Genomic DNA, 24,532 nt, shown 5'->3' with positions numbered 1-24,532 from the left:
TTTCTGGCTTATAATGTATATATAAAGGGAGATATAGAAAAAATAATATGGTTAAATAAATTTCTTTAAAGGTAATCACTTAATAGCTTTTACCTTTGAAGCCTTTAAGACTAATACCATGCAAGTGCAGAAATACTAAAAGATATATACTGAAGTACTCTGGCAAAAGTACTTTTAAATACCAATTCCTCTCTCCAGTTAAAAATCTAAAAAGGGAAGGGAGGAATTAAAATAAAAAATTCAAGAGTCTGGAGTGATATATCATGGGTAGGGCACCTGCCTTGAACATAACCAACTCTTCTTTGATCCCCAGCATCCCATATGGTCCCCTGAGCACTGCTAGGAGTAAACTCTGAGCACTGTCAGGTGTGGTCCCTCAGGGGGAAAGTCTATCAGTAACTCTACAGTGACTTAATCTATTTCATACTAAAAAAATTTAAAGCATTACTCACATATCTAATTATATATGGATAACAAAATTATGGTAAATATACAAGTCTGAGAAAATTCATATGACTTAATCATTTTTTGGGTGGGCACAGGGTGGTGGTCTTTAGGCCACACCTGGTGTTGCTCAGGGCTTACTCCTGGCTCTGTGCTCAGGAATCACTCCTTGTTTGTCTCAGGTGACCCAAATGGGGTGCTGAGGATCAAACCCAGGTCAGCTGATGCAAGGCAAGCGCCCTATGAGCTATACTATCCCTCCAGTCCAACCCACGACTGAAAAACTACCAAGAGCAGCAAGATAATTATGGTACTTACCTCATCCCTATAAAGTGGGCTGGTATAATACATAATGTCCATCGCACTACTGTTCAACATATCCCTTAAACCTCGCACCTTGTCAGGAGTAATGGAATCAACAGTGTCTACAAACAAAACAAAAAACAAACTTGGAGAAAACTACTATTTTAGCAAAAACCAATGTTGGAAAATCACATTCCCTGAAATAACTTCTCCTTATATAAATATTTAATTTCTCTTTACCTAAACATAAAGAGAAACAGTTGGACACCCTGCCGAAGCAGCCACACTCATAACCTCACAGCAGCCGCCATGCTAACGGCCCACAATTCCACTGCCTCACAACTCATTTCTGCAGACGCCAAACTGCAGAAAATTCGAGGTACACTAGTTATCAGGTTGAGAATTCTGAGATCTTCTTGGAGCAAAGGTGGGGAGCTCCATCCCATCCCCTTGGACCTCTGGAAGCCCTAGCAGCCACACCAACATCTTACAACTGCTGCCATGTAAACTCATGGACCAGTTAAGTAGCTTGGAGTTTCTGGAACATGACACCTCCAAATTCTACAATACTGACAGCCCAGTAGGAGCACACTAAATTAGATGGAAAAACAACACAGATGCCAATGAAACTCAATACATAAGAACATTAATAAGAAAGGCTCAACTAGACATAAACAGCTTAGTAAATCTTCAAAGACTTAACCTGGTAGTGAGGTAAAAGAATTTACACAGCTTTTTTCACTTTTTTTTTTTATTAATTAAATCCATTAGCTATCTAGTTGTAGCAAGCACTGTAGCACTGTAGCACTGTCCTCCCTTTGTTCATTGATTTGCTTAGATTAGGTAGGCACCAGTAACGTCTCCATTGTGAGACTTGTTGTTACTGTGTTTGGCATATCGAATATGTCATGGGTAGCTTGCCAGGCTTTGCCATGTGGGCGGAATACTTTTGGTAGCTTGCCATATAAAGTAAATTATTTTGTGCCTGCTAAGGGAGCAGACTTGGGGAGATGGCTGGGAAAATGGGGACAATGGTGATGGGAAAGTCACATTAATGGTGGGAGTGGTGTTGGAATGTTGAAAGTAGCAAATGTATCATGAACAATTTTACAAATCACTGTTTGAATAAAGGGGGGGAGTAATTTTGAATCAAATTAACTGTTTCCTGGATATATTGCAAGTAGAAGAAAAAAAAACAGTGAAAGATGGCACATGAAAAGAAAAGGAACTAAAGAATAAAGGCCACTATAAAATCTATAAGGTCTCATCATTTATTTGTTTTCTGGGCCACATGTGGCTGCGCTCAGGGCTTACTCCTGGCTCTGCTCAGGGATCACTCATGGTGATCTATGCTGGGTGGAGGCAAAACCATACGCGATACCTCGGATTGAACACAGGGTCAGCGGTGTGGGAGCTTATCAGCTGTACTATCTCTAACTTTTTTCGACATTTTTAGCTTGCCGGGCTCTCTGAGAGGGGTGGAGGAATCGAACCTGGGTTGGCTGTGTGCAAGGCAAACGCACTACTGCTGTGCTATCGCTAAGGAGAGGCTGCTAAAATCTCACGGCTGAGACGAATAGGGACGTTACTGGTGCCTGCTAGCACAGCAGTAGGGCGTTTGCCTTGCACGCAGCCAACATGGCCGACCCGAGTTCGATTCTTCCGCCCCTCTCGTAGAGCCTGGCAAGCTACCCAGAGTATCTCGCTCGCATGGCAGAGCCTGGCAAGCTACCCGTGACGTATTCGATATGCCAAACACAGTAACAACAAAGTCTCCAATGGAGACGTTACTGGGCCCGCTCGAGCAAATCGATGAACAATGGGAGGACTGTGGACCGTGGACTGGTGCCTGCTGAGTAAATTGACGAACAACGTCGTTGTTGTTGTTCACAACGTTGTTGAACAACGGCAGTGGTACAGTGAACCAAAAAAACCCCAAAAGCCAGAAACAAAACCCGTTACATAAACTGCATTGCAAACAAGCTCAGCCTTCTGGAATTACATAAGCCATGAAAATTTAATTTTGGGAAATTTTAATAAACAAAATGGTAAAGATACATATGAATGACTTAGATGTACAAAGAACAATATCTGTTATTTGAAAGTACAAGAAGAGCAGGAGAAATACATTTTTAGTTAGCGCATTTTCTGGTTATTTTTTTTTTTTTCAGTTTCTCATTGCACCAGTTTAAATTTAAATTGTTTTATTTCCACTTTAGTACAATTGCAATGTCTGGGAGACAGTCATTCAAGTATTTTCAATGGGAAATAAAGGAAAAAGTTGTTACTACACATAAGTAGGACAATATATTTATTTAGCTTGTGCCCACCCACCTCCTTTTTTTCAGTAGTAGGGATTGAATCAAGGTCTCATACATGCAAGGCATGCACTTTACCAATGCCAAGTCATGTTCTTGTCTCGGCCTAGCTATGTCTATTTTAAAAGTGTAAAAGTCAAGAGTTTAAATATCATTTAAGTGTATTTTGACTTTTATGGTCTTTACTATAAAATATATATACTATACGAAGAATGATTTGTATAAAGGGAAACATGTCCTAACACTTAGCAAAACAATACTGCATAACTGGGTGGCTGGAAAGAGAGTGAAATGGCTTCCTTGTATGTGAGAGGCATGGGTTTGATCCTCAGCACTTCCTAATCATAGCCAGGAGGGACTTCTAGGACAGAGCTGGGAGTAGTCTGAGTACTGCCAGGTGTGACTCCAAAACCAAAATTGGAAAAAAAAGATGCACTTATTTGGGGCTAAGAGGTCTGGGGACAACTGTCAGTGCTCAGGTGCTGCTCCTGGCTCTACGCTCAGGGGTCACTTGGCAGTGCACAGAGGTTAAGGTAATAGGTGCTCCAGCTGTTTTGATTTCTGGCACCACTTATGTCTACTCCTGACTGGACTGGCACCTTAGAACTGATGGGTACATGGCCCAGCCCCCACACTGTCTACATCACAAAGTAGCTCATCTCCTATCCGTAAGAAAATAAAATGATACAACTCCAAGTAAAATGAAATGCTCAGAGTGTGAGCCATCTATTTCTCCAAAAGGAGAAATCTATTTCTTTAAAGTATCTGTGATGTCAAAAACTTTAGAAAGGTTCTGTTCCCTCTATGACACCTCCTCAATTCTTTTTTTTTTTTTAATGAACAATGGGAGGACACTGCTACATTTATTTATTTTAACTTTTTTTTTTTTTAGGTCACACCCGGCAATGCACAGGGGTTACTCCTGGCTCTACAAGAATTGCTCGGACCTCCTCAATTCTTTCCCCCAACCCTAATCCACAGAGGGCATGCAGTGTTACCTGTAAAATTTCTATACTGGTACAAAATAACAAAAGATGATTTCATTAAGAATGAATGAATTTTGTTTTTTAAAATAATTTACAACAAAGAAATAGTACAGTTCAATATAACTGAGATATACTGAAAATTTCTGAGATAGCTAAATGTGTTGGAGCAAGTGCTCTGCATGCGGGCGGCCCACATTCCCATATTCAATTCCTGGCATTGCTGAGTTCCTCAACCACCACCAGGAGGGACCTCTGAGCACCAAGCCAGGGAGTAGTCCCTGAGCACAGCTGGGGTGGCACCCAAACAAACAAAAGCTTAAGATAACTACCTTGAAGACATTTTGTCTGGTTACTAAATCAAACGATTTTTTAAAAAGTACCTCCATCAAGAGTAAGTTTTGAACGCCACTCAACAGGCAGAAATTCAACATGTGTTGCATGGTTGGAAAAGTGCCTTTCTTCTATTTTTCTGGCAGCCTCTCTCATCCTAGAAAACAAAACACAAATAACTATCAGAGTAACTTCTCATGTATAACATAAATGTTTTAATCTAAGTACTTTCACTTCTTTTGAACTTCACTTCTATATGTTTTAATTACCACTAGACTATATGGTACTTTATAATATCAGGAGACCTTCATTTCAAAGCTAGTTTCTTAAATAGGCCCCCGACAATTTATTCTTTCAAGATTTTACACTCTGGTCTAAATATCTTTACAGAGAAACTTATAGTTGAGTATCATGAATATGTTTGTCAACCAACTTCAATTATTAGCAAATGTGGTCTGTCTGATCTCTTCTTTCCTCCACTTATTTCTCCCATGATATGAATTAATTTCTTCCAGATGTCTCTGTTGCTTTTTGTTAAGTGAAAAGATTCATAGTTAGCACCATCACAATCAAGGTCCAGAATAATTTTTTTGCCCCAAAAGAAACTCTCGTATCTCTTTAGAGCTGCGCCATTTGCCCAAAATATTTTATAGCAAGTCCCAGACATCACATCACTTGATCTAAATTTAATAGTTCAATATTTCTAAAATGCAAATGAAGTAATTTATTTAACTCAATTTAACATACTTTATACTTCACTGTCACTGTCATCCCGTTGTTCATCGATTTTGCTTGAGTGGGCCCAGTAACGTCTCCATTGTGACAATTGTTACTGTGTTTGGCATATCAGATATGTCACGGGTAGTTTGTCAGGCTTCTCCATGAGGGCGAGATACTCTCAGTAGCTTCCTAGGCTCTCCGAGAGGGGTGGAAGAATTGAACTCAGGTCGACTATGTTGGCCACTTGCAAGGCAAACGCCCTACCCGCTGTGCTATCGCACCAGCCCACTTTATACTTAAAATTCCCAATAAATCTTTAATTTCACCAAATATGTAGTTCAGTGGTTCTATTTTCCTCAAAGTATTCTTCTTTCTCTTTCTTCCTTCTTTCCTTCTTTCTTTCTTTCTTTCTTTCTTTCTTTCTTTCTTTCTTTCTTTCTTTCTTCTTCCCTCCCTCCCTCCCTCCCTTCCTTCCCTTTCCTTTCCTTTCTTTCTCTCTCTCTCTTTTTTCTTTCTTTTTTTATACTATTCTTTTCTAATAATCTTAAAAATACTTTTACAAAATTTTCTTTGGGGCCTCCCCTGCAGTGCTTAGGGGATTCAGGGATTATACCTGGTGATAAAGATTCTTCGTCAACCAGCAGGCACACAATGTTTGGGCACAGTGATGTGACGCTGCCTGGGCCCAGCAGTGCTATAAGTCACCACAGCTACCCAAGCAATGTTTGGATAGTAACTGGTGCTAAGCATCAAACAAGGCAAATGCCAAAGACCCTTGAACTATCACCCTGGCCCCAACTATTTGCTTAAACTGGGCTCTAACTGTAGTTTTGTGCATTGTAATTGACATAGCTGTCTTGAGTCCACAAGCTCTACTATTTCTCTTTTCCATTGTAATTATTATTTTTTTTGGTCCTGTTTGTGATTAACTTCTATTTTCAGTGCATCATGGTCTGACTGTGAAGGTAGCTGGTATGATTTTGACTTTATGGAGGACCATTTCGTGGCTCAGCATGTGGTCTATCTTGGAGAATGTCCTATATGCACTGGAGAGAAAGTATATTTGACTTTTGGGGGGCTAAAAGACACACATAGTTGGATGCCTGTCTCATGAGCTGGGGGAGAAGGCAGCTGGAATAGAGAAGGGATCACTAAGACAATGATGGTAGATGGGAGATGTGTGCTGAAAAGAGATAAAGGACCAACCATGATAATTTCTCAGTATCTGTATTGCAAACCATAATGTCCGGAAGTAGAGAGAGTGTATGGGGGAAATTGTCTGCCTTTAAGGCAGGGGGTGGGTTGAAAAGGGGGGTCACACTGGTGGTGGAGAATGTGCATTGGTGGAGGGATGAGTGATTGATGATTGTATGACTGAAACGCAAACATAAAATCTTGTAACTGTATCTCACAGTGATTAAATAAAAAAGGAAAAAGAAAAAAAAAGACAAAAAAATAAAAGAAACACACACACACACACACAACCTTTAACTTTTCCATTTCATCCCTCAATGCCAGTATTTTCTCGCTGAGTTTTAGTCTAGTTGATCTACTGAGAGGTGACAGAACTGTGACATTTTTATATTTACTCTATCACATATTTTTAATTGTTCAGTTTTAACAAATGAATATATATAAGACAGATGTTTAACCCAATTCATTTTAATTCATATACAGTTCTTGGTTCCTAAATATTTTATTAAATATAATAACAGGGAACTGAGGTTGTGTTTCTGCCTGAATTTAGGAAAAAAAAAAAGTCCATTTAGACTATTGGTTCTTAACCGGTTCTTAAGGATTCCCTCTGCCCCCCAGGAGAAATACTTGGCAATATGGCAATATCAAGAGATTTTCTTCGTTGCAACTAGAATTTTATATGAATCTAGAATTACATGAATCTATAGATACTGCTAACTTTTTGTTATAGTTAAACAGAAAATGTAATTTTCCATAATAGTTAATTTAAAAAATTAGAGGAACTCTACTTTTAAGTTTTAAACTTAAACACTATATTTGCTTAAAACTGTCCTCTTTTATGGTAAACTTAAGACAATCCATTGCACAGGATCACTACTATAGTTTTCTTAAGCCACCTATGTAAATATTAAACAGGCTATCAGTTATATCTACTGAATCACTTGGTTGTAATTAACTGAAGTGACTTTTAATTGTTTGCTTTTGGTTTGGGGGCCACACCCAGCAGTGTTCAGGGCTTTACTCCTGGCTCTGTGCTCAGGGATCACTCCTGGTGGTGATTATGGGATGCTGGGGCTCTAATGAGGGTCAGCCATTGCAAGGCAAATGCTCTATCAGCTATACTATTGCTCCAGCCCCTGGAATGACTTTTTAAAGAAATTGTTTCTTTTGGGCCATACCCAACTGTGCTCAAAGCTTACTCCTGTCACTGAGCTCAGGATCTCTCCAGAAGGGGCTCAAGGGACCACATGTGGTGCCGGACAAGTGCCAGAAAGTGCCCTACTATCATCCTAGCCCCTACTTGAGTCTTGGATATTTCACTAATGAATCAGGCATAATTAGACTTCACTTATAGGCATACTGAATGACATAAAAAGTGTATTAATACTGCAAAGTTCTTTATTCCAGTGAATAGCTCCCCTTTCTGTTGCAAGTCCAAACAACTTTTAAAAGAGCCGCATTTGAAGTCACAATTTATTTTTAGTATTATCTCTCACACTACAAAAGACACCAAAGAAAATTACCATTCTAAAAAATTAAGTACTTTCTCAGTCATTATCCATATTACAGAAGTCATATCCTTTATATATGTTTTCTGTTACACTCAATACAGATATGTAATTTTTAATTAATTTGAAATATTTAATACATTTGATGCTTGTAATCTGCTTAGTCAATCCCATATTGATAAATATTTCTCCTGATGTGCAGTGGAGAAGAAAACATTGAAAAGAGAAACGCTTCAGATCCCATGTGAACCTCTTTCTAACAAACCTTGGGCAAGTTATTTCACACTTCCGAAATTCTTCAACTGCTTTAAAGAAGGTGGGTATTAGAGGCCAGAGAGAGAATTACAGGGCTGACTAGGATTAGATCTCCAGCACTCTATATGGTCCGCTAATCCTGCCAGGAGTCTGAAGAGACTTTTTAAAAGGGAAAAAAAGGAAAGCATGGGAAGTAAAGATGAAAGTTAATAGGGAGGGACAAAAGAGGAAGGAGAGGTGAGAGACTGTTACAGAATTGGCAGAAACTTTTGAGTAAGTATGTGTCTTGACTACACAAGAAATGAGTCCAATGGAGATTAAACATGAAAAAGTAATAATCCAATAAACTACAGTTCAGGTTACAATACTGTGAGGTTGTGATACCATGCATGAAGTTTATGATTTCAAGCCTTGTTAGAAGTTTATTAAACTTTCAAGTTCCACCAGGAAATGTAGAAGTTAAAAGTGCTTCAGAACTGCCGTCTATTTAAGGATCACAAAGTAGTTCTAAAAAAGAAGTCTTTAAAACTCTTCACAATCAGGGGCTGGAGCGATAGTACAGCGGGTAGGGTATTTGCCTTGCATGCAGCCGACCTGGGTTTGATTCCCAGCACCCCATATGGTTTCCCGAGCACCACCAGGAGTACTTCCTGAGTCCAATGCCAGAAGTAACCCTTGTGCAGTGCCAGGTGTAACCCAAGAAGAAAAAAAAAATTCTTCACAATTAAAAAAATGAATTGATAAATGATATTAAAAATGTACCTGTGGAGGGTGTGACCAAAATGGTAAAAAATATCTGAGATTACACCCATTATAACACAGCAAACCTGGATTAAATACAGAATCATGTAAAGGGGTCCACTGAGAAAATGGGAGGCTTGTCTTTAAGAAACAAGACACTTTCTCCTCAATTTATATAAATAAAAAGCATGTTATACTGGGACAAAACTGATTAAAAGCAGTTTAAATCCATTAGCACAATCACTAAAAAGTGAGGGGGGGGGTAAAAATTCTATTTTCAAGAAGAAGCAATTTCAAGAGCTCTTCAGAGACCAAAGGGTTGCCAATGAAGTGGGACGTGAGGTTTATTACACTTGGTTCATTTCAATTGTGATCTTCCCAATCAAATAACAAATATAAACAAACTTCAGAAAGGCTATGACAAGCATCAAGTAAATTTTATAGTATTTTCGTTATAAATGATAAAACAGCTAGAGCTTGTATAGCTATATATATATATATATATGACTGTAATCAGTCACTGAAATAAACTAATTAATTATAAAAAAATTTGTTTTTTTTTTGAAGTTGAATATATGATTAAAAAATAAACCCACATTAGGAACCACAGTAAATATTGGAGAACAGCTCAAACACAAAGGAGGGTAAAATAGTGAATTCAGGATGCTGACAACTTGTGTTTGGCAATCTTAGATCTAGACTTCTTAGTTGTATGTATTTTATGAAATCATTCATTTGGCTAAACCCATTTGAGTTAGATATTTTCCTCTATTGCATGCAAAGACGTCAAGCCGACATCTTCGCATTTATCAACAATTCTATAAAGAACATGACATCCATAACCCACTTCTCAGATTCCTATTTATCCAAGCAAAGGATCTGCACTTTGGCATAACATTAAAATATTACTGGAAGTCATGTGCAGCTCATTAAAAAAAAATCAGAATGAAAGGGAAGAAATTTCTATTGGTTGAATTTTATTTTAAGATTATTAGTTGGCATAAAGAAATGTTGGAACAAAGTTAAACAAAACAAGATTCAAAACTTTATTATTATAAAGATGTTGCTGAGGACCTGGTTCCTGGTACATACATAGCATTTATTAAAGACCTTCTATAAAAAATACCTAAAGTTTCAGAACCAGTTAAAACTTTTTCACACTCCTTGATGCTGTAGAAAACTTAGGATCCTAAGTTTACTATGTATTTTCACCAACTGATTTGTTCTCATGGTATTTTAAGTCTGAGCAAATTTTTCTTATACTAGCTGCAAGTTCAGAGCCAAATATGTGGTGGGACCTTTAATCCTAAACAAATCCTTTAAATGTTAAAAAAACTAGAACCACAAATAATACAATCCCACCCCCATAACAACTAAAGAATTTTTAGAATAAAGCTGAATAAAAATAAATTACTAAGGCAAATAACCTGCCTGGTATGTTGGCACAGCACCCACTGTTCTCTGTATAAAATTTAGACTTCAGCTTCCTCTGGTAGCAATTAACTGGACAGGTTAAGCTGCTAACTGGCAATTTAAACAAGTATTAGCCTTTTCAGAATTACACAACTTCGTGGTATTCCCAGTTGCTGCAGCTCAGAGTAAGATAAAAAGAGAAAACTAAATCTTTTTTTTTTCTTCAACCGAGTTGAATGTAAATTATTGCATTAAATTAAAAAAGTTCCTTATTCCTTCTCTTTTTTTTGATACAGGAAAAAAAAAGTCAAGGGGCCCAAGCAATAGCACAGTGGATAGGGTGCTTGACTTACATGTAGCCAACCTGGGTTGGCTCTCTGGCACCCCATCTGGTTCCCTGAGCTTGCAAGGAGTGAGTCCTGAGTGCAGAACCAAAAGGAACCCCTGAATACTTGCCAGGTCTGGTCTAGAATCCCAAAACCAAAACCATAACCAAAATGCCAAAAAAAAAAACTCAAAGCAGAAAAAAGTCAAATATTGATATTAAAATCTACTCATAATCACTCAGAAAATCTGGTCAAGAAATTTCATCTATAACCGTAAGACAAATGGCATTGGAAAGATGTGGCAGAATGACTAATCCCAGGATAAAAATCCCTGTACAAAGTTTGGATTCTGGGTTTAAATAAAGAACTCACATGGCTGTATTTTTGATAATTCTTCCTTGGTCCATTTTCTGCCCAATGCCATGAACAACAAATACAATATGTGTCGTCTGGGATGGCTTGTCTTCTAATGAGGCTTCTTCTACATAACCTCTATGAAGTCTGGTCCCACTGCTTGATGCTGTACAAAAATTAGGATTAAAAATTAAGTTTACAATTTATTACAGAAATCAGTGTAACTGTCCTCCTGTTGTTCATTGCTTTGCTCGAGCGGGCCCAGTAATATCTCCATTGTGACACTTGTTACTGTGTTTGGTATACAGAATACGTCAGGGGTAGCTGTGTCCTGCAGGTGAGACACTCTCGATAGCTTGCCGGGCTCTCCGAGAGAGAGGAGTTGGAGGAATCAAACCTGGGTTGGCCGGGTCTGCCACGTGCAAATCACATTTTTTTTTTAGATTCAGCATTTAACTTTTTAAAAAAATTTTATTAGTGAAACACCATGTTGAAGAAAATGAAGTAAAAGAAATATTAAGAAAAAAATGGCTAGTCTGGAGGAGGAATAAAATTTTTAAAAATGATACATATTGATTGACTCCTACAGAAAGTGCTGAACTGCACATAACACTAAAGTCAGAAATCAAGGAAAAAGAAAAGGACAAACAGAATGAACAGAATTTATCTACAAAAAAAAATAGCATAAAACACAAATACATGGAAATTTGAAAATTTTAATAAAATGTATGTTTAATAACTTAGTAGTACTGTAGCACTGTCCTCCCGTTGTTCATCGATTTGCTTGAGCGGACCCAGTAACGTCTCCATCGTGAGACTTCTTGTTACTGTGTTTGGCATATTGAATACGTCACGGGTAGCTTGCCAGGCTTTGCCATGCGGGCGAGATACTCTGGGTAGCTTGCCGGGCTCTCCAAGAGGGGCAGAGGGAACGAATCCAGCTCGGCCAGGCCAGCTTGCACGCAAGGCAAACACCCTACCGTTGTGCTATCCCTTCAGCCCAATAACTCAGTATATAGTTTAAAAAGTGAAAAGATACACATTGTTTTATAGCAAAAATGAACTAGAGATATAAAGTAATTCACAAAACAAATACAACAAAGTATATAAGATATTCAAGTGCCTGCTATAAAATAAATTAAAAAGTCAAATTTTATTGGACTTTAAATATTTTGAAAAATTTGTAATGCTCTCATACTCCCTTAGGTTTTACTCCCTTTTCTTTTAGTCAAACTTCTTTCCTCACCTTCTATTTAAGCGTTAACCTAAGCCAATTTGGCTTTTGTGCTTTTAATCTATCAAAGTCCCCAAGGCTGAATATCACTGAATCTAAACTAAGATTTTTAAGTTGTTTCCTACAATGTTTCAACTGCAATGTTTAATTTTCACATGTGTGACTGCCTTGGGTCTGACGAGTTTTGTACTTTTAGAAGCAGAAAAGATTCTTGTTCACTGTATCACTGTCATCCTGTTGTCGATTTACTCGAGCGGGCGCCAGTAACGTCTCTATTCGTCTCAGCCTTGAGATTTCAGCAGCCTCTCCTTACTTGTCTTTCCCAACGATTGGAGGCTGATCTTTCAGGGTCAGGGGAATGAGACCTGTTATAGTTACTGGTTTTGGCATATCGAATACACCCTGGGGAGCTTACCAGGCTCTGCACGTCCTTATACTTGTTAGATCAATAATTATCTATGTAAAGCCAATCACCTTAATAAGAGTTTTACTTAAAAGCAGATCAGTGTTACTAAATATACACTGAAAGTACACTAACAATTAATTTAAAGTCTCCTGTGAATGAGACAAATCATCATATTACCAAAATTTTGACAAACTAATAGTAACAACAATTACCTTTAGAAAATCCCAGTTTCTGAGTAACAGTTCTTGCAATTTTTGATGTTGTTGCATCACTATAAAGATAGACTTCATCCACACTGTGCCAGTCCACATGGTTTCGACTCAACTTGAAACTATGAATAGCTGTTGCACAAAGATAAAACTCATTTGAAAGTAAACAAGACAAACTTCATTTGTGTAAAAACCGAATTTTTGATTAAAAAATTTTAAGTTTCTAGTAACTCAAATATATGTCTGTTCAGCAACAATGAAACATACTGCTGTGAGATAATGCATAAAGACTTCAGTGTCTACTCCTGGCTCTGAATTCAGAGCTGACTCCTGGCAGGTTTAGGAAACCATATGGGATTACAGGAATCTGAACTGGGTGGGCTGAATGTAAGGCAAAGGACCTACCTGCTATACTATCACTCTGGCCCTGTCTCATTATTACTAATTTATACAGAGTCAATAAAAGGGCTGGAGCAATAGCACAGCGGGTAGGGCGTTCGCCTTACAAGCGGCCAACATGGCCGACCCGAGTTCGATTCCTCTGCCCCTCTCGGAGAGCCCGGCAAGCTACCGAGAGTATTCGATATGCCAGACACAGTAACAACAAAGTCTCCAATGGAGACATTACTGGGCCCGCTCGAGCAAATCGAAGCTCAACGGGAGGGCCTTTATTCAAATTTTTTTCCAGGTGACTATTCCTTAGGTTTAAAGGATGTATATACTTCATGAAAGTCTTTAATAGTTTTGACATGAAAGTTAAATTTCATTTCTTTTATTGGTTTTATTTTTGGACTTCTAAATATTTCTCTCAGTGCAAGACAAAGCAATATTAGAGGTGGGGGATAACTTTTGAGCTGGGTGTAAATACTAACTTAATAGAGTAGATTTTTGGAATTATATATTATATATTATGATTATAATATATTATAAAAGGTAAAGGTAAAGGCCCTCCCGTTGATCGTCGATGTGCTCGAGCGGGCCCAGTAACGTCTCCATTGGAGACTTTATTGTTACTGTGTCTGGCATATCAAATACTCTCGGTAGCTTGCCGGGCTCTCCGATTATTATATAATTAATAATTGTATTATATATTATATTATATTTTTTCATTTATATTATGGTGAACAATATCTAGTGATAATTAATTTTTTGTAGTCATTCCCAAAATGACTACAAGGACAAGGTGTAATTGTGCTAGAAATGTAATTTCAAAAGTTAAGAAAATCCAATTTATATTTTATTTACACACAAGACCAGATCCAAGTTCTACAAACTCAGCTTTTAAACTAAAACAACTATAAATTTTATTTTTATTTATTTTTTGGGGTCACATCCGGCAATGCATAGGGGTTACTCCTGGCTCTGCACTCAGGAATTACTCCTAGCAGTGCTCAGGGGTCCATATGGGATGCTGGGAATCTAACCCGGGTTGACCACACGCAAGTTGTGCTAACAACAACTATAAATTTTTTAAAGATCTCTTAAAGGAGTTTAGTAAAATGTAAGTTTCTAATTTTCTGCTTACTCCAAGTAACTATTTTAATAGGCTTTTAAAATCTAATGTTTCTAAACCACATTTTTATAGAAATATAGTTTTGAGTACTATATGCTTAAATGGAAACTACAAAAGATCTAGATATTAAGAGATTAGTGTTAGGCCAACGACATCTTAATGATTCATATACTGTGTGAAAGTATCTCAATATTGGGAGATAGCGAGAAATAGCCCATTCCTGGGCTACATACATCACTTACAAATATTTCTACCACTTAAAATTAAGTAACACTAAGCATAGCATAATAGATGCATTTCTAAAAAACTAGTAGTTTCTATACTTTAAATACAACTGAAAGCTCTAAACAAAACTAATGCTGTAAGCCAGGAATAGAGCTACAGGGAGAAATAAAGCTACAATTACTGTACCTTGGGAACGCTTTCGTTTAAGACCTGCCGCATCTGTACTCTCCTTATATCCTCTCCATTTGAACAGAGAAGGGAGGGAGAAGGGAGGGAGGTGGTGGACAACTAAGAAAGCAAAAAAACTGAGCTTCAAAGCAAATTTTAAATGAGATTTGCCTTTTTGTTGAATTAATTTAAAAAATGAGTTGTATTTGACAAACATTATCCTAAATTATTTCTTTATAAAATTTCTAATTAAAAAACCCAGCAGAGTAAAACAGTAGTTTAATAATGTTTATCAAATATACATTCTTTTACCAAAAGAAAAAGGCAAATTATATAAAAATTTTGAGTTAAAAACAACTATGTGATCATTACCTTTCATGCCTACACAGAAAAAAAAATACTATGACATTTTGTATGTGTAAGAAATTTATAACCTTCATCCTTTAAAATATTAAGGTTATTCACTTTCACTAAACTTGTGCTTAGGACACAGCCATCAACAGTTTGATGTAAAAATTCTGAATACAATTAATAACAGTTTAAATATCTAATGCAGTTTTTCTGGAAAACACCACAGTATAAAAGACAAATCCACTAAATACTTTCCATTACTGAAGTATAATAGAGCCTTTTCACAAAAACCAAATATTCTCTTTAGAACTCAGTTCACTAAAATTTTCACCAAAAAACTACTTTTAACTGATTTAATACCAATACTATTAAAAAGATACTAGTAAAAAAATGTATGCTTGACACAAAAATGGAATACACAATGTAAAGAGATCAAATAGATGTAATATTAGGCAAATTGGTAGATGTAACCTTAAAAACAGTGCTTTCTCTGTTAAATACTGTCTAGTTATACATTAAATTCTTTATATTTTATTTTATTTTTGCTTTTTGGGTCACACCTGGTGATGCACAGGGGTTACTCCTGGTTCTGCACTCAGGAGTTACTCCAGGCGGTGCTCAGGGTACCATATGGGATGCTGGGAATCGAACCCAGGTTGGCTGCGTGCAAGGCAAACACCCTACCCACTGTGCTATCTCTCCAGCCCCAAAATTCTTTATATTTTAAACAAGCAATTAAAAACCTATTTGAACTTAAACCTAAATCAACATTTCAGTTAATGAATCACAAAACCTTTATTACTTAACTTCAAACGTACATTATAATCATTTTTATTTTCATCCTCACTCCCTTAGACATTAAAGTGACATTTAAAGGTTAAATTTCACTCAATAGGAATATACTTAATTTTTGTTATATATCATTACAAATATAAATAATGTGCTTAAACAAAATATATTAAATATTTGTGCAAAAAGGTAATAAAATCTGTATAAGGCACTTAGCAACTACATGTACATTTACCTAGGTGGTTATAAAAACTATGGGATAGGATTAAATGCTGAGTAGCAACATCAGGATTATATAAAAGTTTCAGTGTCACAGAAGAGTAGAAATGACAAGGCAATCTTCACTGAAAATGTTTCTTCATTCATGTGTCTATTGGTAAGTTATTGAGAAAAAGATGTACCACTTGTAAGAAGCACTTTTAAACAAAAAATTCAGTAAGAAAAAGACAACAAAGTAAATCAAATGGGCATAAATTTGATACTTCTCAAAGACCACAGATTTTATAAAACCACTATTGAAACTAAAATGACCAATTATATATTTACTAAAAAGAGTCAGAAAAATATGAACCATCTGACTTCACTTTAAAATTATGTAAAACTCCAAGAGAGCTAGTCACAATACACAAAATACTATTCTAGGAGAATAGTATTCCAATATACTAAAATTTGAGAAGCATCTATTTGAAAATTTTACAAAGTTAAATATGATTCTTTATCCTATACAACTTAATTCTTACTTTGTCTTGAAAGTCATTTGCTCTGTCACAAAATCCTATAGCATTGAAAGTTTAACTTTTTCAACCTAAAGCACAGAAGTAGGGGCACCATTATAGACACTATAGAGATAAAGGGGTTTATTACCAATTCAGATATTATCCACTAAAGTATCTATTAAAGGAAATTGAAGTGCCAGAAAATCTAACTTAATATTTTATTAAAAATGAGCTTTTAGAGTTAGAATTCTACATACTGTTGGCAAAAGTATGATAAAATCAATACATTTAAAAATCCTTATTAAAGGCTAATAGTTAGATATTTTAAAATATTAGTCTTAACAGCAAAAGATTTACTAATCTCTTATATTTTATTCAATATACTGATGGAAGCAAGAGAGTATCAAAAAAAGAGGGTGACTAATGACTTGCTAATTCCTAAAATAGCACAACTCCGTAAATTTCTGTATAAAAACCGGAAACCTTTGGCTGGGGATGCATCTCAGCATTACAGTGCTTGCCTTTGCTTTGTGTATGTGAGGCCCTAAATCTGATGCCCAGAAACACAAAAATAAAACAAGTGAAACTCACAATTAGGAGTCAAGGAGATGGTTCATAGTAATAAAGTACATGCTTTGCATATTAGAATCTAAGTTTGATCCCCAGTACACTGCATGGTCCCTGGCTGTAGCACTCCCCAAAACAAAAACCTACAAGCAGAACAAAAACCTGACAATCTATACAATCTCTACTTCAGGGATAGGAGGCATATAAATCTGAAACCAGACATATATGATCATCTATCCTGAGATGGAATTCTTAGATATCAGAGAACTCAGGTTAGATAATGTTTATAAAAAATTAAATTAATAAAAGGCAGGTGGGAATCCTCTTAGGGATGAAATGAAAGCTGGCTAAAAAGGGTGAGCACATTTCTCCCTTTCTTTTTTACTTCTGAAACACTATATTTACAGGTCTCATTCAGCAATAATGATACAAATTTTGAACAAACAGTGACAGCAATTTTCACATCACTGTCACTGTCACTGTCTTCCTTTTGTTCATCGATTTGCTCAAGTAGGCCCAGTAACATCTCCATTGTGAGACTTGTTGTTACTGTGTTTGGCATATCGAATACATCACGGGTAGCTTGCCAGGCTTTGCTGTGCGGGTAAGATACTCTCGATAGCTTGCAGGGCTCTCAGAGAGGGGCGGAGGAATCGAACTCGGGTCGGCCATGCAAGCCAAACGCCCTACCCACTGTGCTATTTCACATATGAAATTTAAATTCCAAATTGTTAAAAATTCTGAGAACACAAAATTAACCAGCAATAAAATTTCCATTTCAAAAAATTTTGAAATATATGTAGTCTTACGTTCTTAACAAATCTGTCAATCTCTGTCTTTCAAGTCAAGTATTAATTCATTTGTATTTACTGTAGTTGTTGATGTGGGGTAAATTTTGTTTTCTTTTTGATTCTTCCATATTTATTTGTTGTTTCTTATTTCTTAATTTGTTGTTTCGTTTGTTCTTATTTCTTTTGGGTTAATACTTTTACTTTTAAATTACTCTAATAGCCTTTAAGAAAAAAACTTTTTTTGTTTTTAAATCAAAGCTATACGGGTCATCAGTGGTGCTACTGGGGAATGAGGTTACTCTTGATGGTGCTTGGAAGCCACTCAAAGTTAACTCCAGGGCCACAGTGATAGTACAGCAGGTAGGGTGTTTGCCTTGCACGCGGCCGACCTGGGTTCGATCTCCCGGTATCCCATATGGTCCCCCAGGCACCGCCAGGAGTAATTCCTGAGTGCAGGACCAGGAGTAACCCCTGAGCATCGTTGGGTGTGACTCCAAAAGAAAAATAGATAAATAAAAAGATCATCTTTCAAAAAAAAAAAACCAAAACCACCAGGGGTCATTTGGTACCAGAGACTGAATTCACTGTATGCTAGGTATGTTCTCCAGTTCTTGAGCCATAGACCTGACCCCAATAATAATCTTAAAACACACCTTATTATTATGTAGTAACTACAGTTGGTTTGGAGAAAAGTTGCAAAAATAGCACAAAAAGCTATCATATCTTATTCATTCAGCCTACCCTAATATTAGCACGATCATCAAAACTAAGAAATTAACACTGGCACAACATGTTAAAATATAATATTTTATTCATATTTTTCTAATTTTCTTTCTGTTGTAGGTACCAACCCAGTGCACCACACTGCATTATTTTGCTGCCATAATTCCTTAGTTCCACTAATCTATGACAAATTCCTCAATATTTCCTTATCTTTTATAAATAACCCTGATGTTTAAAACAAATTTTTAGCTTTCCTGAAATAGTGACAAAACTGTAACACACATAAAAAGTTAATGATTTGATAACTGATAGCAAATAAAGGGATTCCTCACCAGCCCCTTTATTTCTCAGTTATGATTATAAAATTCTGAAGAATAGTGGTCCAGTTATTTTATAAAATATTCCTCAATCTGAGTTCATGTTTTATGATGACTGGATTAAGGTTATGTAACTTTGTGATCAGAGACTAAATCAACCCATTTCTTTTATTTTTCTAATTTACTAAGCATGGATAAACTAATTTTGAGTTAAACACAAATCTAGTACTAGGACTAAGTATTTATAAAAAATACTTATTTGAACACCCAATTTGCATAACCTATTCCCATTTAAGCTCTGGGTTTTTATTTGCTTAGCTACTAAATATTTAGGAAGTGGATTGGGAAAGAGAGCCAGTTTTCATTCTAACTCTCAAAACTACATTTAAAATATCTAAATCACAAAAAGTGATTGTATTTTCATGAGTTATCTTTATTTTCAAGCCGAAAAGCTGTACCATACTTTCATCACTCTGATGTTTACTTTGATATGCTGGAAAATTCATCAGGAGAAAATATTAACCAGATCCTACTTATGTGACACACCAGCCATCCTAACCAAAAGGCAGATAAGGTCAGAAGAAGGGAATTCATGAATTCTTCAAGGGACAAAACATTTTTGGGTATTCCTTTAGAAAACTAGTAGGTCCCCAATACAACCTTTTTCATTTTTAAAGGGGTATTTTCCCAGAAAGTCTTATTTTAATAACTCCATTATAGGTAGTATTTTAATAACTCCATTATAGGTAGTGTTTAGCTACTTTTATTCTAGGTATCTTTTCAGATTTATAGCATTCATTTCTTCTGCGTTAATCGTGTACGCACACTTAACCATTCTCCTCTGTGGGTTTTGTCTTCATATATATATATGTATACACACACACACACACACACACACACATATATTTATATATAATGCCTTAAGGGAATCTGCACATGGACGCATTACAATCTAACAATATGAAGTCACGGCTTTATCACAGAAACAGAAAAATTTTAGGTGGGAAAGGGATTTTCCTTTCAAATGAAATATAAAATTTTAGTAACCTGGAAACTAGAAGCAAATAATCAAAATACTCTAAAATTTTAATCCTTGTAAATGTGGTAAATTTGGGTTATTTTTCCAATACATGTTTTCCTTAGAGTAGTAACAATAAATTTCAAATGTAGTACATAATCTTCAATGTGGAAATATCCCATAATATACATTAAATGTTTTATATAATACTGAAAAACAATTGGAAACTTATTACAATAGTATATATCTTTGTTAAATAATAAAAGTCAATGGTGCTTTACCTATATACCACAATATATTTTTTAATGATTTTTCTAATGCACCCCAAGTCTATTTTGAAAGATTGAAATGCAAGTGTTTGTAATAATTTAACAATTTTATGTTATTAGTTATAAGAATTTACCATTCAGTGTTTATCCTGAAAGTAAGCAAAAACATTATATACCCCAGGATAAATATTCTAGAATTGACAAATATACATAAAGTGATGCTAAAAATTTACTAAAAGATTAAACATGCTTATCTCATTTATTTTACTTTATATTTTGTGGTGCTGGGGACTGAACCTAGGTTTCATGCATGCAAAACAAGCACTTTGCACTGAGCTACATCCCCAGCTCTCTTCTTAGGCATTTAAATAATTGACCCATAAAATTAAGATACTTTGGGAAAAAAATGAAAATGTCCTGCTAGAGTAAACTTTTAGGTAACAAGTAGAAGTAAAAAAGATAAAATTCTAATCTTTATTGTAATAGGAATAAGATTCTAAGTACATGGGATCTAGATATGAAAATGGAACTTTAACTAATTTCCATATAATGAATCACTAAGTAGAAAATGTTTTGAACACAGCATGAGAAAGGGGGAATAATCTACTTTTATTTTATATTTAGATTATTTTGCTCCTTCAAGCCAGATTTTTTTTTCACTCATTAGTAATAAGGAACTTGAATTATATCTAGGTTTGTTAAAGGTAAGGTAAAGGTAAAGGCCCTCCCGTTGATCGTCGATTTGCTCGAGCGGGCCCAGTAACGTCTCCATTGGAGACTTTGTTGTTACTGTGTCTGGCATATCGAATACTCTCGGTAGCTTGCCGGGCTCTCCGAGAGGGGCGGAGGAATCGAACTCGGGTCGGCCGTGTTGGCCGCTTGTAAGGCGAACGCCCTACCCGCTGTGCTATCGCTCCAGCCCGTCTAGGTTTGTTAAAGTGAAATACTATTTTTAAGGCATGACTTCAAAACATTCCAAATATAGAACTCAGTTTTCTTAATAGGAATGAAATAGTTTTATGACTAAGAAGTTCAGTCTTCTATGCAGTAGGCTCTTTTGATTACTTTGGAGTGATGATGAAGCTACAAAATAATCATTAACAAAAGATCACAAAAACAAAAAAATTGCTATTTCCAGACAAACTACTATTTCAATGACAATCTGACAGCTCTGTAGTTCTTTAAAATTTTTTTGTGGGTAGGGGGGTTCCCAAAATATTGTATATTGTATATTGGGTCTAGGCCCCTTTCCTGGTGATACTCAGCCAATCTGAAGCTGCTGGTTCAGGGTTAGTATCTGACCATATGGTTGATGTCATTGAGGCAGGATCTGGAAACCACTAGGGCTACTCTAGCGGAACACTGCGGCATCCAGGGCCACAGCCAATGATGTTCAGGGGTCTCCAGGACCACAACCTGCTGTACTGAAGGGCCCTCTAAGGCTCCGACTGGAGAATCTTGGGAGGCCAGTGTTCCAACAATCTGGGCACATGCTAGGCATACATCCTAACCACTGTACTCTCCTGGCTCTGAACTTGCTCCTTAACATTCTGATGTATATGAAGATTGATTTTAGTGAAGTAAGAATATATTTGACTCTAGGAAAATAAGACATTTCTAGAGTACTGTAGCTGCCATATAGTAACTATTAATATATAAATGCATTAAGTTATCTATTGTAGTTACAAAAACTTTTAATCACAACACAAAACATTTTAATGTGGCATAAGCTACACCATAGAGTTCTTTTGCTCATGACAAATGTGTTTAAATCTATATTCAGAGAAAGACTAAAGAAAGTAAAGAATATGACACAGGGTAGGAGAGATAGCTCAATGGGATGCTGTGAGCCCAGGTTTTGATTTAAGCATCTCCCATTAGACTGCTGGAAGCAGTCTCTGAGCACTAATCCTAGGGTAGCCCCTGGGCATTGCCGGGTTGTGACCCAAGCAAAAGCAGTAAAATACTATTTGAGATGCTACTAACAATAAGAAAAATTTTAAAAAGCCAAGTTAAAGCTTACTGTTTTGCCACCAATTGTTATGGAAATAATTTCAACTAAATAATTTTTTCCAAGTTGCATTGACCAACATTTGATCAATATCAAATATGTGGTGCTTTATAGATGTTTAGAGGGGAAGAAAAATAAATGTATAACTTCTATTTTAATAGATTCAGTAGGTCCTGTCAAGGAATACCTCACATAAAAGCAAGCGTGGATGGAGGCCAGAGCAGTAATATATCCTAAGTGATCCAGGTTGTATCCCCAACACCCCATATGGTCCCCTGAACCCCACACCCCAGGATTGATCCCTGATTATCACCAGGTATGGCCCTCGCCAAAAAACCCCTCCAAAACATAACAAGACAAAATGAAAGGCAAGAATAGATGAAGAAATACTTTTAGAAAAAAAATTAAAGGAATCTATAAATTCTAAACCACCTGTACAGTAATTAATACTCACCAGAATAGTTGATCCCACTGCCTGCAGTAAATGGAACAATAGAAGTATTTTTAACTTTACTACACATTTGGAATTTTCTCAAGATTAGATATACATAAAAAAATATAGTGTTTATGACTTTGATAAATATTTCTAATTACTACAAACATCTTAATGATAAATATATAGAGCAGATTGTCTCAAATTTAAAGTTCAAAAGATTATCAATCTTATCAGATAGCTAAGAGGTGCTTACACAGATGTAATTAAATATTTTTAAACTTCAGGAAGTGAGCCAATATTAAAATAAAATTTATCAAACATTAAAACGGCTTTTTGTTATAATGACAAGAAAATTTTGGTAAATTATATATTCTTGGAACATGTCATTATTTTAAAACAAAATTATAACAGTTTAGGAATTCATAGAAGCTTTAAATTATAAAATAATTAATGTTTAAAATGCAAATCTTAATACAACTTAGAAACTAAACTTATAACAACTTACTTGGTTTATAGAATGTATGAAATACATTAGCTGATCTTACCATCTTTTCCATCTATGGATTTTGGCACTTCAATATCAAAATTTTCCTGTGTCTGATAACCTCTAAAACAGTTGAGATGTTCTTGCTCAATTAAATTACTCTCCTCTTCTTCAAGAGGCTGCCAAGTACCATCAATAAACCATTGCCCCCGCATTACTGGTATTTTATCAGACTCTGAAAAAAGAGACCACAGAATTGTATATTTACATCCAATCTTACAGAAAGAGACATAGTAACTATATATAGTTTTATATTTTGCTATGGATGTGTCAAAATGGACTTTTATGATCTAAGTGTATCATTTGCAGTTTAAAATTTCAGATTTCAAGCCTTGGCATGCAATTTCACTTGTTTTAAATATTACATATATGTAATTACTTTGGTATTAGAAAGTTAGATGGACAGTTCCCTAGTAGGCCTGAGTAACCAAAATTCCAAAATTAATAGTAGAGGAGCTAAAACAAGTTCCATGCAAGACTATGGTGATAAAATATCTTAGAAAATACTGATATTAACTCCCAGAAGTAGCTTAGAAAGTGTGCAGTGTTTCAAACTTTGTTATTATTTTTGTTGGTTTGGGGCCACCACTGGTGGTGCTAAGGGCTTACTCCTGGCTCTGTGCTCAGGGATCACTCCTGTTAGTAGGCTTGGGGTTAACCTATGTGGTGCCGGGGAATAAACCCAGGTCAGTTATGTGAAAGGCAAGAGCCTTACCCGCTGTCCCATCTCTCTGGCCTTATATTTATTTTTAATAGCTTCAGTGGAATCCTTAAGAGTTTCTGCATATATTGTCATTTCATCGGCAATAGTAAATGGTTTCACTTTTTTTAAAATTCACCCTTTTTGGGGGTTTTATTTATTTTTATAAAGTTGTTCATGATTTATATTACTTTCACTATTTCAACACCAATCCAATCACCAGTGCACCTTCCCACCACCATTATGGTTTTCCTTTTTTCTTTTCTATTTGGATACTTTTGCTTAATTGCCTAGCTAGAATTTCCAATATTCTGCTTGATAACGATGAGTAGAATTTCCCTCCTCTTGATTTTAGCTTTGTTTTTTGCTGTTGACTATGGTATTAGTTGGGGCGATCTTCAATACACTGAGATATGTTTCTTTTATACCTATTTTGGAGGGGGGACATGATAGAAGGAACTTAGGAGTCACTTCTAGCAGGGTTTGAGGTGCCAGAGGTTGAGCCCAGGTCAGCAGCCTGCAAGGCAAACACACTACCTGCTGCACTATTGCCCAGTGATTATTTTACTGTATATCTATTTTACTGAATCTGGTCTGAAGCTTTTGGTTGTTGGGAGATTTTTGATTACTACTTCATTTTGTTACTCATG

The 24,532-nt window shown here is 36.0% G+C and overlaps 1 protein-coding gene across 7 annotated transcripts in view; it reads right to left on the bottom strand.

Annotated features, from left to right (window-relative positions):
* DDHD1 (DDHD domain containing 1) overlaps positions 1-24,532 on the bottom strand; it is an 81,478-nt gene that overhangs the window by 29,100 nt on the left and 27,846 nt on the right. For 2 of the 7 annotated variants that reach the window (XM_056133425.1, XM_056133428.1), the window contains exons 2-8: positions 23,184-23,357; positions 22,657-22,677; positions 14,669-14,770; positions 12,748-12,876; positions 10,914-11,061; positions 4,432-4,538; positions 763-869 (exon numbers count right to left, since the gene is read on the bottom strand). In XM_056133425.1, the coding sequence (XP_055989400.1) occupies positions 763-869; positions 4,432-4,538; positions 10,914-11,061; positions 12,748-12,876; positions 14,669-14,770; positions 22,657-22,677; positions 23,184-23,357 (788 nt within the window). The remainder of the gene's footprint in view (positions 1-762; positions 870-4,431; positions 4,539-10,913; positions 11,062-12,747; positions 12,877-14,668; positions 14,771-22,656; positions 22,678-23,183; positions 23,358-24,532) is intronic. The other 5 variants (XM_056133429.1, XM_056133431.1, XM_056133430.1 and 2 more) reach the window with 3 other exon arrangements.

This window comes from Sorex fumeus, unplaced genomic scaffold (genome assembly GCF_029834395.1).
Source record: "Sorex fumeus unplaced genomic scaffold, SorFum_2.1 ptg000098l, whole genome shotgun sequence".
In the NCBI taxonomy this organism is placed as follows: domain Eukaryota; kingdom Metazoa; phylum Chordata; class Mammalia; order Eulipotyphla; family Soricidae; genus Sorex; species Sorex fumeus.
Note: the sequence above shows the minus strand (reverse complement) of the source record. Positions and strands in the feature narration are given on the sequence as shown.